This window comes from Bos indicus, chromosome 14 (genome assembly GCF_029378745.1).
Source record: "Bos indicus isolate NIAB-ARS_2022 breed Sahiwal x Tharparkar chromosome 14, NIAB-ARS_B.indTharparkar_mat_pri_1.0, whole genome shotgun sequence".
Classification (NCBI taxonomy): Eukaryota; Metazoa; Chordata; class Mammalia; order Artiodactyla; family Bovidae; genus Bos; species Bos indicus.
The window spans coordinates 62,360,549-62,374,461 of record NC_091773.1 but is presented as its reverse complement, the minus strand read 5'-3'; the positions used below and the strand labels follow the sequence as shown (position 1 = coordinate 62,374,461).

Here is a 13,913-nt window from a genome sequence, read left to right as displayed (position 1 = left end):
TTGGAGAGTGATTAGGTCGTGAGAATGGAGCCTTCATGAAGGTGATCAGTGACCTTAAAGGGGCCTGAAGAGACCAGAGCTCCCCTCTTGCACTGTGTGAGGACACATGGCCATCCATGAACCAGGAAAGAACACATCAGACCCCAAATCCGCCCATGCCTTGATTCTGAACTTCCCACCTTCCTGAACTATGAAAAGCAAATTTCAGTTGTTTAAGTCACTCCGACCTTAGCAGCCTAAACAAACCAAGACACAGCATTAATATATCAAAGAGTTGAAATGTATTTTTTCACCATGTAAATTATAGTTATAGGGTACTTACTGGACTGAATGTGAAGCCTTAGGTTACGGAAAATAAGAAAATTTGTTTAACTAAAATTAAGAACTAGAGGAAAGCAGGTGGGAAAAGAATATATGGAAATACAAAGGAAAGAAGAGAGATGCTTCTGAACTTACCACCTCTTTACAAATTACCAAAAAAACTGTTTTTAGTATGTGACACATGTGAGACACGCCATTTGGAGTGTGGGACTGACTACAGCTCTGAAGGGACCCCATAAATTACAAACTCCAGTTTAAGAACATGAGGTGGGCCACAAAGGACTAAACTTGTCAAAATCTAGTGGCAAACACGCATTAATCAATACACTGAGAGAGTATGTCAAAACCTCTCCAAAGAATAAAAAGCACAGTACATTCTGAAATAACTAAAATTAAGATATTTTGCTGCACATGGCTGTGATATCGAATGTTTTCAAACAAATCGGTCGTCTGGTTGGAAGCAGCTACTCTATAGGAGCTCTCATCTCCAACCTGCTAGACCATGCAGTGGCCATTATGCTGACAGTATCAATACCTCACTTACTATGTCTGAGCAAGACAGTTTTTTCTGCATCACTATATGCTGTCACTTATTCTTATAACAAAAGGCAGCATGTGTGCATGCTCAGTCGTGTGTGACTCTTTTACAAACCCATGGACTATAATCTGCCAGGCTCCTCTGTCCATGGGATTTTCCAGGCAAGAATACTGGAGTGGATGCCATTTCCTCCTCCATTTCCTTCTCAACTCAGGGATAAAACCCACGTCTCCTGTGTTTCCTGCACTGGCACATGGGTTCTTTACCTGAGTTACCTGGGAAGTCCAACAAGACACAGAGTTTGGCAAAAATTTCTTGCATGTCTACTGTGCATCAAGTCCTGGTAAATGAGGTACAAAGATAAATGATGACACGCTTCATCCCTACCCCTAGGATGACGGCACGTTTTATCTTTACCATTGAGACGCTGACAAAGTGCAGGGTTCATAGAATTATTAGGTCTACAGAAGCACTTGGAATAGTATAAAATGAATGGAGGAAGCTGGCTGAAAAAACAAGGTAACATAAACCACGTAATAAATGGTGACTGACACTGAATGCACAGCAACAAATTTTAAACATTCTCTGCAATGAACTGGAGAGACCATGCATAGCCCCCTGAAAGGAGCAGATTAATGTTCTGTGATGGCCCAATGTCATCAGGTCTTCTAATTTTTTAAGAGCAACTGAAAATCTGAATTTTAAATATAAATCCTGTGACTTGGAATGTTGGCAACAAATCAAGAATTTTTAAAGGATGTGAAGGCTCACTGGCCTACAGCACCACATGATGCACTTGAAACAACACATCCTGCTTGACACATGCTCTTGGCTTAGCTTCCAAGACAACACTCATTCTAGTTTTCCTCCAACTCCTTCTCAGTCCCTTTATACAGGTTCCTCTTTATCTCTTGGCATTTAAATGCTGAGACTACTCCAATGGCTAAGTCCTTAGGTTTTTCCTTCTCCAAGACTTGAGTAATCTCATGCCATTTAATTCCTTTAAATATCACAGATATCCAGACAGCTCCTAAATACACTTCTCCAGTTTGGTCCTCTCTCTTCTGGTCTTCCAACTTTCACACCCAACTCTCTCTTCACTAACTCCTCTTAGATAATCTAATACAAAACTTAGAGACTTCCGTGGTGGTTTAGTGGATAAGAATCTGCAGATTCCATCCTGATTGGGAAACTAAGATCCCACATACTGTGGGAAAACTAAGCCCGAGCTTCACAGCTCAAGAAAGCTTCTGTGCCACAACAAGGACCCAGTGCAGCCAAAAACAAAAGAAACTTAAACAAACTTGATGTTACCCTCCTGAACCTGCTTCATTCATCCTTAGTGTCCTCATCTCAATAAATGGCAACATCATTCTTCAAAACCGTTCTCCCTCTTACTTCCTCTAAGAGACACCCTGTATTTGGCCATAAGTAAATCCTGTTGGATCTACTTTAAAACATTTCTAGTATATCTAGAGTCAAGTCACTCATCATTCCACTTCCTGGGCCAAGCCAACAGCACCTTCCACCTAACTGGCCTCCTTACTTCCAAACTATCCCCCATGTATTCTCAGCATGTCAGCAGTGGTATTCTGAAAATGTTAGGCAAATCAGGTCAATCTCTGCTCAAATTGCTCCAATAACTCAGAGCAGTGTTGCCTCCACATCTAACAAATAAAAACATCTCAACCACAGTGTGTTCAAAACTAAACTCATCTCGCCTTACCCCATTTGTTTCTCCTATTTCTCATCTCCCCATCAACCACACCTAAATCAAAGCTTTAATAACCCCTTCCTTTCGTTATTGCTGCCATCCTGTCATCAAGCTTCAAAGCTTCTACTTCCTTAAGATCTCTTAAGTCCATCCCCTCCTCATTTCCAAGACTTCAAGCTTACTTTGTTTCTAACATGAATAATTACATTAGCTTTTTTATCTGGTCTCTAAACTTCTGCTGCTTTTCCATCCACTGCTCATCTTCTTTAAAAACAAAAACAAAAAAATACAGCAGCTTAAAACCCTCTCCTCCTAGCTTTCAGGGGAATGTTCAGGTCCTGTAGATTAATACACAAGGCACCCCAATCCCTTTCCCTGCCTTATCAGTTGCCACTCATAGATCCATATGAGCCCTATCTTCTAGTTTTAAAGAATCAAAAGAATGTATAAGTTCTCCCAATATATTACTGAGATTCACAAAGGCTACTCTTCATGCCTGGGATAACACCTCCTACCTTTATCCTGTGTCTAAGAAACACCTACCTGACTATTTCAAATTATGTCTGGGCAACACCTCCTCAGAGAAGCCTCTCCAGTCACAGTCTAATTTAACCCCTCCCTTCTGTGCTTCTACACCTTTGTCCATGCCTTACCAACACTTGTATCACACTGTGACCAACGGCATACTCCTCTCTCTTATCCTAATATACTCTTAGCTCCTATAGGGAAGGGGCAATAAATACTCTACTGAAAACTGTCTCCCTAGACTCCAGCAGGGTCTTCTCAATTGAAATGCTAAGTAGTTTAAAAAACCAGATTACCTCTACAGCCATGATGATAATAGCAGCTTTCTTTTTGATTGTTGAATTGGCAGGAAGATTTATTAAAGAATGTACACCCATTCCAAGACTACTAATAGGTGGAAGATCAAGCCAATCGGGATCCCTTATTCCTCCCATGCAATCTTTGGCCATTGGGTAGATAGTACCATTTCCATCTCGAAGAATAATAGGAGACTCCTATAAGAGAGGGGAAATCAAGTTTGGCTCCCAATCAAATACATGTCTGATTTTTACAAGAGGTGTATTTATTTTTAAATTACATTTTACATATGCTTGTAACAGTGACCAAACAGAAACTTAATATTAAAAATGTGCTGAGTATTCTAAATTCTTCTGTTTAATTCTTCTAGTTCTTCTAATTCTTCTAAATTCTTCTAGTTTAATAACAAGCAAACTAGAACCAAACTCAGCTTCACAAAAAAGCTGATGTTGTCATATACATTTTCAAAAACAAAAATAAGCCTCTATACCTGTCCAGCAGTGAAAATAGCTACATTCCTCTCGTTCTGACCAAGGAAAGCAATGCTGCTTGTAGGGAAATTATTCTCCTGTTCGGCTTTTCCTGTGGCAAGATCAAAGATGCAGTACCGTACCCAATTTCCAGTCTTCAAAACAGCATGGACACCTTCAGAAATACACGGATGTTAAAAAAAATTTGTTACACATCTTTAGTAAATGCAAGTACCCACCAAATTATATATCCCCAGTCACATTTCAAATACAGACACATTTCATTCCATACTGTTACACTTTATAGAGTACGCCAGTTGGAAAAGTTACAAAACCTTTACCTTTGGAATCCACATTCACTGCTAATATTTCCGTCTTCTCAGGTATACAAAGCTTCTTAGGAGTTCTCTGGAAGCAGTCAGGAACTTTTGGTGTTCCACCAGTTTTGACAACCTGTGTGACACAAAAATGAATTTTGCTCTCAAATCTGTAATATGCTCAAGGTCCCAACATTCAACTGGTGAGTGGGTGACTCCTTCATACTTACCTGCAGTTCATCAATTCTAAGTAACCTACAATCCTGCAGGAGAGAAGAAGGGTCAGCATCTGAACCAGAGTTGCTCTGACAGTTGGTATTGCTGGATGTTCCTGGAAATTTTACAGCAACATAGGCTCCATCCACTTTTAGCACCTAGAATACAGGTAGATATGATAAATGTTAACACTAACTCATATGAAATCAATATGCAAGTTATATTATTGAGTAAATTTAACACTGAAGGCATTAAATTCCTTATGAGTATATTTCTTCAATGATCATAAAGTTATAAAATTAATCTGAACACACTCAACAAATTTATCGTTGATGTCTATATCCAAGACATATTTTCTGTAGGAAAACTGACCCACACAACCAGTGATTAGCGTGTGGATGTTTAGCAATCAAGCACAATCCACAAATTCCTCCTACCCTCCCTCGTTATTAGTTTAGAACTCCACTGTGCAAAAGAACTTCTATGATGATGGTCTAACACTCTACATCCATGCTGTCCAACATGACAGCCATTAGCCAGAAGTGGCTACTGAGCACATGGAGCTGATGTGACTGGAGACTGACTTTTTAAATGTTACTAATTTTAGTAAGTTTAATTTGCTACATATACCTGGCCAGTAGCTACCACAATGGACACCATAAGAGTGAGCAATGCACACAAAGCCGAGCACAGCACTTGAAATCAGAATACCTGAGTCCCACTTTTGTTACTTACTTCTTTTAAGCCAGTGGGCTCTTCTTAGAGGAAAAAAAAGGTGCCCATAAACTAGAGTTCTATTAAAGAAACCAAATGGAATAGTACATGAGAAAGGCCTTTGTAAATGGCAGGACATAAGTTATCGGTCCTTTAAGTATAAAGGAAAGACCATCACATTAAAGAAAGTAAAACGCCATCCGGAAAAGATGTACACTGCAGATACTCTATAGCTATCATCCCATTTTGTATTAAGAATGTGTGAAGATAAAGGTGAAGTTAATAACATTCCAGCTGATGAACTCTATCCATTCGGTTTCTCAGAGAGCGAGACCCTCACTCTAGGAAGAACAGAAGAGAAAGTGGAAGCTTAAAGATAGTAGTAAGATTTATAAATGTTATGAAAGATCAACTCCATGAAAATGGTGTATTATTAGTCCCAAAGGATACACTGTACCAAAAAATGTTATCTTCAATTTTTCTGTAAATCTAAAATTATTTCAAAATAACATTTTTTAAAAAGCAGCCTATCACCATGAACGCTCAAGGACAGGCAGCAGCATCATCAGTTCCTCTGTCCAGGACAAAGACAGTGCATCAGGTGGGAGGATGGGGCCCAAGAGATCAGAGGTGACAGACAAGGCAGCCTGGAGGACAGGGCTGATGAGCACTCACCAACCACAGACTCCTTGATAATCGATACCACTAGAGTTCACTTAGTGATTAATTCTTAGATATTCGGAACAAACCTTGCCCACAGGAACATTCTTAACATCTTCCACAAAAACGACTTCCCGAAGAGACCACTGCTCTTCGTTCACCTTTTCCTCTTCTTTGGGGGCGGGGGTGGACCGTCGTCGTTCTTAGACAACAACAAAATGGTAAGTACCAAAAAGAAAATGTGAAAGAGACTTTATAGATTTTATCTAAATATATGAAAAAAGATCATTTGTAAAGGGATACATATTAGAGATATCTGAACATATTTCACAAACTACTGCCTTCTGAATTCAGGCTTCGTGACTAACTTTCACTTAGGTGAACTCATGGTTAAAAAAAAAAATTTCATTAATGCTTAACGATATTAACACATAGTTGCTGCTGCTGCTAAGTCGCTTCAGTCATGTCCAACTCTGTGCGACCCCATGGACAGCAGCCCACCAGGCTCCTCCATCCCTGGGATTCTCCAGGCAAGAGTACTGGAGTGGGGTGCCACTGACTTCTCCGAACACATAGTAAACAACTGCAAAAAATTTAAAAACTTAACACTTGTTTTGGACCCTCAAAAGTAGGGCTATGGGACCAAGGTTTAAAAAAGGAAGATATGTTGGGCTTCCTTAAAATTAACACAAGACTATTAAAATGACTATTAACTTTCAATTTCAAGTATGAAGCAACCACAACTAAAAAATACATTTTGGAAAGCTTTAAAAAAAAAAAAAAAAATTCTTTATATCCAAGGTGCAGTAGCAAACCTCAGTTTGCAAATTCTACAAATTCTGAGCAAAAAAAGTTGTGACCAGGCCATAACCAATTTACAATAACAGTTTCAACAAAGATAGGCAGATATTCTAGAGAGTGGCCGTTACTTCCTTCTATTACTGCAGTGCATTTTATATACTGTGGAAAATTATAACTCTCAAAAATATGAATATTCGACACTATAACTATTGTTTTTACATTTAAATAAGACCACTGGACTTCCCTAGTGATCCATTGGTTAGGACTCTGAGTTTCCACTGCAGAGGGCACAGGTTTGATTCCTGGTCAGTGAACTAAAATCCTACAAGCCCCATAAGCCTTGTAGTTCAGTAAATAAATAAATATGCATATTTTAAAAAATCAAACTAGCAGGAGCACAATTTAAACTAAAAGATTTATACTAAAAATAGTCTGAGCTGTCTCCAATCAGAAACACAAACTGAACACAGCTACACAGCTGTGTGCCTGGCACCTATTTTGACCAATGTATACTACACATAAAACTTACTATATGGCATTGATGCACTGCTGGCAATGGAAGATGCATCACTGCATGTAGATGCTGGAGATGGTGGGGGACCCATTTCTGTTTTCACTGGTTCCTGCTTACTTTCAGGCCTGCAGTTAGAAACAACATTCTCTTTATAATTAGGAAAATAAAACATTAGGAACTTACAAATGGCTTATATAATAAGACTCAAGTTTATTCTCAAAAGGGAATGAAATAGTAAAAACTCGTACAAACTGTATTATTCTTTAGAATGCAAGGTACTAAAAAAGATACACAGTGCACATCTCAAATTTTAAATAATGTTTTAAAGCAGGAAAGAAATACACTGTGTGAAGCTATCAACAACTTGGAACAATGATTCAGATAAGCCCTATCTAGGAATAACAACAGAAGCTACACTCAATTTGTCTACATAGCTGTATCATAAGCCTCTTGAGCAAACAAGTTTCACACTTTACTGAACCCTGACTTGCATACAGCAGTTTAACTGAAAAGATGGTAAAGGCAAATAAATAAAAAGTCCTCCAGATCATTAATTTCCTAGATTTCAAAAGAAAAACTCTACTTGCAGTGGTTTATAAAAGTTTGTTAAACACCAGACAGTTCAAGAATAACCACCTGCTGTAACTGAAATGGAAAACTATAGTATTAATAAACTATCCCTCTTCCTTCAGTTATTTCATTAATGCTATACTTGAGAAGATAACTACAGCAACTACAGATGATAAAAAAAAAAAAAAACATTTTTATTCATTAAATGGCAGAAGTCAATTTTTACACAGAAAAGTCATGTATTACTCAGAAATTTGTCATATACAGATCATTCTAGTATGTATTATAATCAGGGCCATCATCTTAATTCTCTCATCTGCTATTTTTCCTGTCAGGAATTTCACCTGAGTTTAAAAAAAATAGTCCAGGGAAAAACAGTGTTATGTTCACAAGCATCTTAGCAACATGTGCCGTACAAGCATACGTGGATACTCATGGCTGCTCTGCACATCTTGTGACGGTGGAAGCCAGCCAGCACTGACTCATCACCAGCACGCTTAAAGTCAACACATTTCCATGACTAGAAGAGGCTATTGACATGAAAATGATTATCGTCTCAACATTTAATTTCACCTTAGCTCTTTTACTAAGTATATTAATATAGATGGCAAATTTCAAGGAAGATTTTGAAAATCTTAATAAATCACAAAATATAAATACAACAACCTATTTTAATTTCATTTTATGCATATCAAAAAGATTTCAAATACCCTTTACAAAGTTTCATAAATGCTATTTTTAAGACTTAAAAAAAAAATCAATATAAGCAGAGGGAAAATCTATAAATCTATTTTTAAAAACAAGACAGTCTAAAGCACAAAGCAAAGCAAAATATCTTAATTGGGCATGAATTACAAAAGAATATTTTTAAACTTAGCAGTAATCCTTGTATAATCATTGTATTCATTTGAACTAAAAAGTTACAGAAATATAAAAACCCTGTAGTACAGGGTTTTTGTGTAGTACAGTCCCAATCATTTCTTTTCAACTGCTTGTATACATTTAGAAAAAGAGTACATCAAAATATTTAAAATGTTATTTCTACAATGTGATATGTTACTTTTCCATATTTCTATAATGTTCATGTATTTTTATAAAATTAAGAAAAAAGCTATTTTGAAACTTTATTAAAGCTCAAGTACCAAACAGCCAAATTATAATACACAGTATTTTTAAAGATGAGTAGATGCTTCTAAAAGTACAGGTGTTAAGATCTGTACATGGCTCCCAAATAGTAAGCTAGCTCCAGAATGTAGGTTTTATATAATTCAGTGCTATTTCTGTTCACATTATCCCCCACCCCAAAATTCACAAAAATCCTTTATAGAATTTCCCTCCCCAGTACATTAACCTATAAAACCCTTCCAGTGATCAAGATGCAGGCAAGATGTTAGGTGATTAACATGATTATACAAGAAGAGAGTAGGCAAAAGTCTGCCTAAGACAGTAAGGCTGAACACATTGTCACTGCTATATACCACCTTCGAAGGACACACTCTATGACCAAACACAGACATTAAGAGAGAACTCTATATTGGCCCTTCTGGCCACTAAACATTAAGAATAACTAATATACAAATATTAACGAAACTGCAAATAGTAAATTTTACCAGTTCCTGTCAAAACTCATGGGGATCTTAACAAGACCCCACATGTTAACACTTTTATAAGTCACCATATAGCTCTCCTAAGTCTCCCTTGATTATCCTCCTTCATATACAGAGCAAACTAGAAAAATCAAGATTAGTTAAGACATAGTACTTACTTAGCTTCAGTAGTTTTGCTAGCTTTGTCCATGCTTTTCAAGCTCTCAGGAGATCTAAGTTGAAATCTACAGCTATCATTCATATTCCAAACCGACTCCATTAAGACACCAACTTTAGGAATCCCAGCACTAATTGAAAATGCAACTGCTCCAGCATGATAGAGAGGATTATTTCTTAAGCATACCTAGCAAACAAAAGAAAAATCACCATCAGAATGACATAATTTTTAAACAAACTAGAAGAGTTATGTGTTCCCAAAATCAAAGAGCAGGAATAATTTTAGCACACTTGCTAAAAACAAACTAAAATACCCTGATACTGAGAAAGAGTGAAGGCAGGAGGAAAGGATGAAATGGCTGGTCACCGACTCGATGGACATGAGTTTGAGCAAGCTCTGGGAGTGGTCATGGACAGGGAAGCCTGGTGTGCTGCAGTCCATGGGGTCACAAAGAATCAGACACGACTGAGTGACTGAACTGAACTGGTATTTCACGCAGCAAATACCCTGACCATTCTGCTACAAGGACATAGAAAAGAAACAGCACAGAAGAAACTACAAAGGTTATTATAAGCAAAATGTAAACAAAACAATTATTTTTTTTTGTTTCTTATAATTTGCAATTATTTTCTCCCTTAATTCATGATGCTATATATAGGCTCCATAAACTTCATCTCTACAGGTATTTGTTTCCCTCAGAAGACTGTTTTCTATAAGCTAGAATTTTAACTAATGTAAGTTTTCTCTTACATTAAAAAAACAGAATATGTAGACATTAGTGTTAGAAGTTAACTGTATTCAAGAGTGAAAAACCTATAAATTCTTATTGCCAGGGAGCACCCCCAGGTCATACTCTAAAACCAATTAACTTGTAACGTGGCCCTGCCAAATGCACCAACAAAAGCTACTACTGTGATATGAACATTATTTCTGGAAATCTCTTTTGATTTCTAAAGTAGCCCAAAACTTACTGACATTCTGTTCAGTCATTCAATAACTAATGATTACCTTATACTTGACAGTGGCATACATAAAGATTTTGGGGGTGGGAGTTATAATTAAATATAAGTCATACAGAAGAAGGTAACACACAGGAGTACAGAACTGGAAATACTGACAAAGAGTAAAAGTTCTGTCGTTAAATACAGTTCTGTGGCATAGAATGAGTAGTTAAGAGACAACTTCTTGAAAGGGTATGCTTAGCTTGACTTAAAAGAGAGGTTTCATCCATAAATTTTCAAAAAATGCCAGTGAAAGCTTAAATCCTGAAAGAGGATCAATAAGAAGGCTATAATTATAAAAGAAATATGGCAAACTATATTAGAGAATAAGTTATTAATATCTTAGAAAAAAAATAAATGCACCTTAAAGACAAGGAGGTATGTATCCAGTACACAACAAACATGCAAGGAGTATTTGCTAAATATACTACTCTCAACAGTTAGAATCTGTGAATGCAGATGCTGCTGCAAACTCAGAAGTGAAGCCGCTCAGTCATGTCCGATTCTTTGCGACCCTTTGCACAGTAGCCTATCAGGCTCCTCCGCCCGTGGGATTTTCCAGGCAAGAGTACTGGAGTAGACTGCCATTTCCTTCTCCAGGGGATCTTCCCAACCCAGGGATTGAACCCAGATCTCCCGCATTGCAGGCTGATGCTTTACCATCTGAGCCACCAGAGGAGTCGGTCAACAATTCTTTCTGATGCAAACATATGAATGCTTTCCCCATTCTGTGGCCATGGCTGCCTTAATCCTCCTGCTTCCTACACTTTAAAACAGAACCTTAGTTCTGCACTAAAGTACTGGAATATGCTCTTTTCCAGCAATTTAGCACCAAGCTATTTTGCTTAAAGCTTTCCTTCGGTGCACATTTGAAGGATTTTTTCTTTCCTCCCTGTCTATAGTAATGCCATCCTTCATGCTAATAAGGCATCTGCTACGATATCTGGCTAATACGGGAGTTGAATAAATAGGGAATTTTGGAAACGTAAGAGATCAGTATGTGAACTGAATAAGTAAAGGGTTGCTACTAGAAGTGAGAGATCTGTCTGAAGCAACTGACATAAATAATTAAGACTAAACAAAAAATAAAATAATGGGTCATCACTAAAAACTTCCTAGCTGGAAGGTTACAAAGGAGCAGGAACAAGACAACCACAAATAGGAAGCCCAAACAAAAATAACAAATACATTATTAAACTGAGTTTTAGACAAAACAGCTACACTAGTAATTACTTTGTAAGAAATAGGTAATGTAAATGATACCATCTTTAGTGAAAAAGCTGAATTGAAAAAAAAAATGTTAGATGAGGGAATTAGTGCCATGTCATGCAACAAAAGAGACTTAAAGTCCTTAAACAATCATTGCAGCACTTGCTATAATAATATAAACATCAACTTTTATCCTGAAGATAAATTCCTATAAAAATCTAATGAATCAGAAGTATAACAGTAGTTCTTAAACTTTTTCGGTATCAAGACTATCTTACCCCATTAAATATTTCCAAGGACCCCAAAATGCTTTGTTTATATGGGTTAGAGTTGGTATTTAACATGTTAGTAATTGAAACTGATAAACTTTAAGTATATACTTAAAATTAATAAACCCCATGTTAATATGCATAATTTATTAAAAAAAAAATTTTTTTTTTAAAACTAGCCAAGAAAAGTGGCATTGTTTACATTTTTGTAGATCTCAATGTCTAATTTAATGTAAGACAGTTGGAGTCCCAGGTATGCTTTTTGCATTCAATTTGCCATGATATGTTACTTTAGCTAAAGTATATAAAGACAACTCAGCCTTAACAAAGATAGGTAACTGGAAAAAGAAGGACTCTACAGATCCCCTGAAAGGGCTGAGAAGGCAGCAGGAGTCCTTGGATCACACTTTGAGAACCACTGGGATACTAGAAAAATCACCTTCCATCAGATATATATGAGCCTAAAGCTGAGGTAGAAATTGTTAGGCAGTGTAGGACTCTGAGACCTTGTTTTCAATATACATCTCCCTCCATTAGCCTAAAGCTATACCCTTTGTCCCCAATTCCTGGAATGTATCCTTGGTCTGGGTTCCCAGGTAGTGTTAGTGGCAAAGAACCTGTCTGCAATGCAGGAGACATAAGGGAGGCGCGATGGATCCCTGGGTCGGGAAGATTTCCTGGAAGAGGGAACAGCAACCCATTCCAGTATTCCTGCCTGGAGAATCCCATGTACAGAGGAGTCTGGTGGGCTACCATAGGGGTCACAAAGAGTCAGACACAACTGAAGAGATTTAGCAATTTATGTCCTTGGACTGATAAATTATCAACACGCAGATCCAGGGAACAGCAGTGATTAACTTCTGTTTCATATGCTGAGGGAAAAACAACTGGTGATCATTAATCTTAAACCCATACATTTGGTCCATTATAAAACATCCAGTGGGCATGAAGAAGGGTGGTGATTTAATCCTAGGATCAAGAGAAACCATAAAGATGTTAAGCATCTGGACCTTTAAATTGATTGATTAAAAATAACGGATTTTAAGGACAGGAACCAACCAAAAATGTACAGATTAATACTGGTAAAGATATAAAGCTGCTGTAATCCCCGTGTTTTGGGGGGACTCTTTACCCCCTCCCTCTCAGTGTCTATGCTGAGAGCTTTGTACTTTCCTCTTCTCTAATAAATCTTATTCACTTGCTACTGTGAGCATTTGTGTGTTCATGGATTTCATTCTTTGGCTTCGCGAACAGGAACTCTGATTCCTGCTTCAAAACCATCTCAGAATCAAAACACAGAAACTAGTAGAAGCACAGGGATTTGATGAAGCCTCCTGTCTCATGCTGACAGTATGACCAGAGAGCAAAATCTTTCAAACTGCTTGGTTGTTAAGAGTCATCTGGTGTTTGTTAAACGCAATGAAGCCTGGGTCCTACCACCAACCAACTGAAGGAATGTTTCAGGTAAGCAGTTCCTGGCTATACAGTTAAGTACAGAATGATTCCTAAAATCAGGCAAATCTAGGATCCCGGCCACACAGGAAAACCAACTGACATCAGGGCAGAATCTATACGTGACTCAGTTATTGAATAAAAAGTGATGTGGCACATACATACCACTGGAACTTAGTCCTTCAAATGACATTCATTTATAAAACTGTCTATGGGGGAATTAACTACAGGGAAAGAAACTGATTTTGAAGAGCAACAATGTCCCTTAAGATAGACTTAATTCTAATCACTTACCTGGGTACCAACAGTGATGTTCGGCATTGAAGAAATACCAGCACTAGATTTGGGCTTTTTGTTTTTTGCTCTAGCTTTCTCTAACATTTTTTTCCTTTGACTAAAAGGCACTACACCCCTGAAAGTGAAAAGCAAAAATTGGACAAATAAGCAGCAAAGAAGCCATTAAACAAATCTAAAATTTCACACATTGTATTTAACTATTACTGTTATTGAAAGTGAAGTCACTCAGTCGTGTCCGACTCTTTGCGACCCCATGGACTGTAG

The 13,913-nt window shown here is 37.5% G+C and overlaps 1 protein-coding gene across 5 annotated transcripts in view; it reads right to left on the bottom strand.

The window, feature by feature from the left end:
- UBR5 (ubiquitin protein ligase E3 component n-recognin 5) overlaps positions 1-13,913 on the bottom strand; it is a 136,980-nt gene that overhangs the window by 51,111 nt on the left and 71,956 nt on the right. For all 5 annotated transcript variants that reach the window (XM_070802830.1, XM_070802831.1, XM_070802833.1 and 2 more), the window contains exons 13-20: positions 13,647-13,764; positions 9,423-9,607; positions 7,103-7,212; positions 5,862-5,974; positions 4,413-4,556; positions 4,207-4,318; positions 3,886-4,040; positions 3,395-3,592 (exon numbers count right to left, since the gene is read on the bottom strand). In XM_070802830.1, coding sequence (XP_070658931.1) covers positions 3,395-3,592; positions 3,886-4,040; positions 4,207-4,318; positions 4,413-4,556; positions 5,862-5,974; positions 7,103-7,212; positions 9,423-9,607; positions 13,647-13,764 — 1,135 coding nt within the window. The remainder of the gene's footprint in view (positions 1-3,394; positions 3,593-3,885; positions 4,041-4,206; positions 4,319-4,412; positions 4,557-5,861; positions 5,975-7,102; positions 7,213-9,422; positions 9,608-13,646; positions 13,765-13,913) is intronic.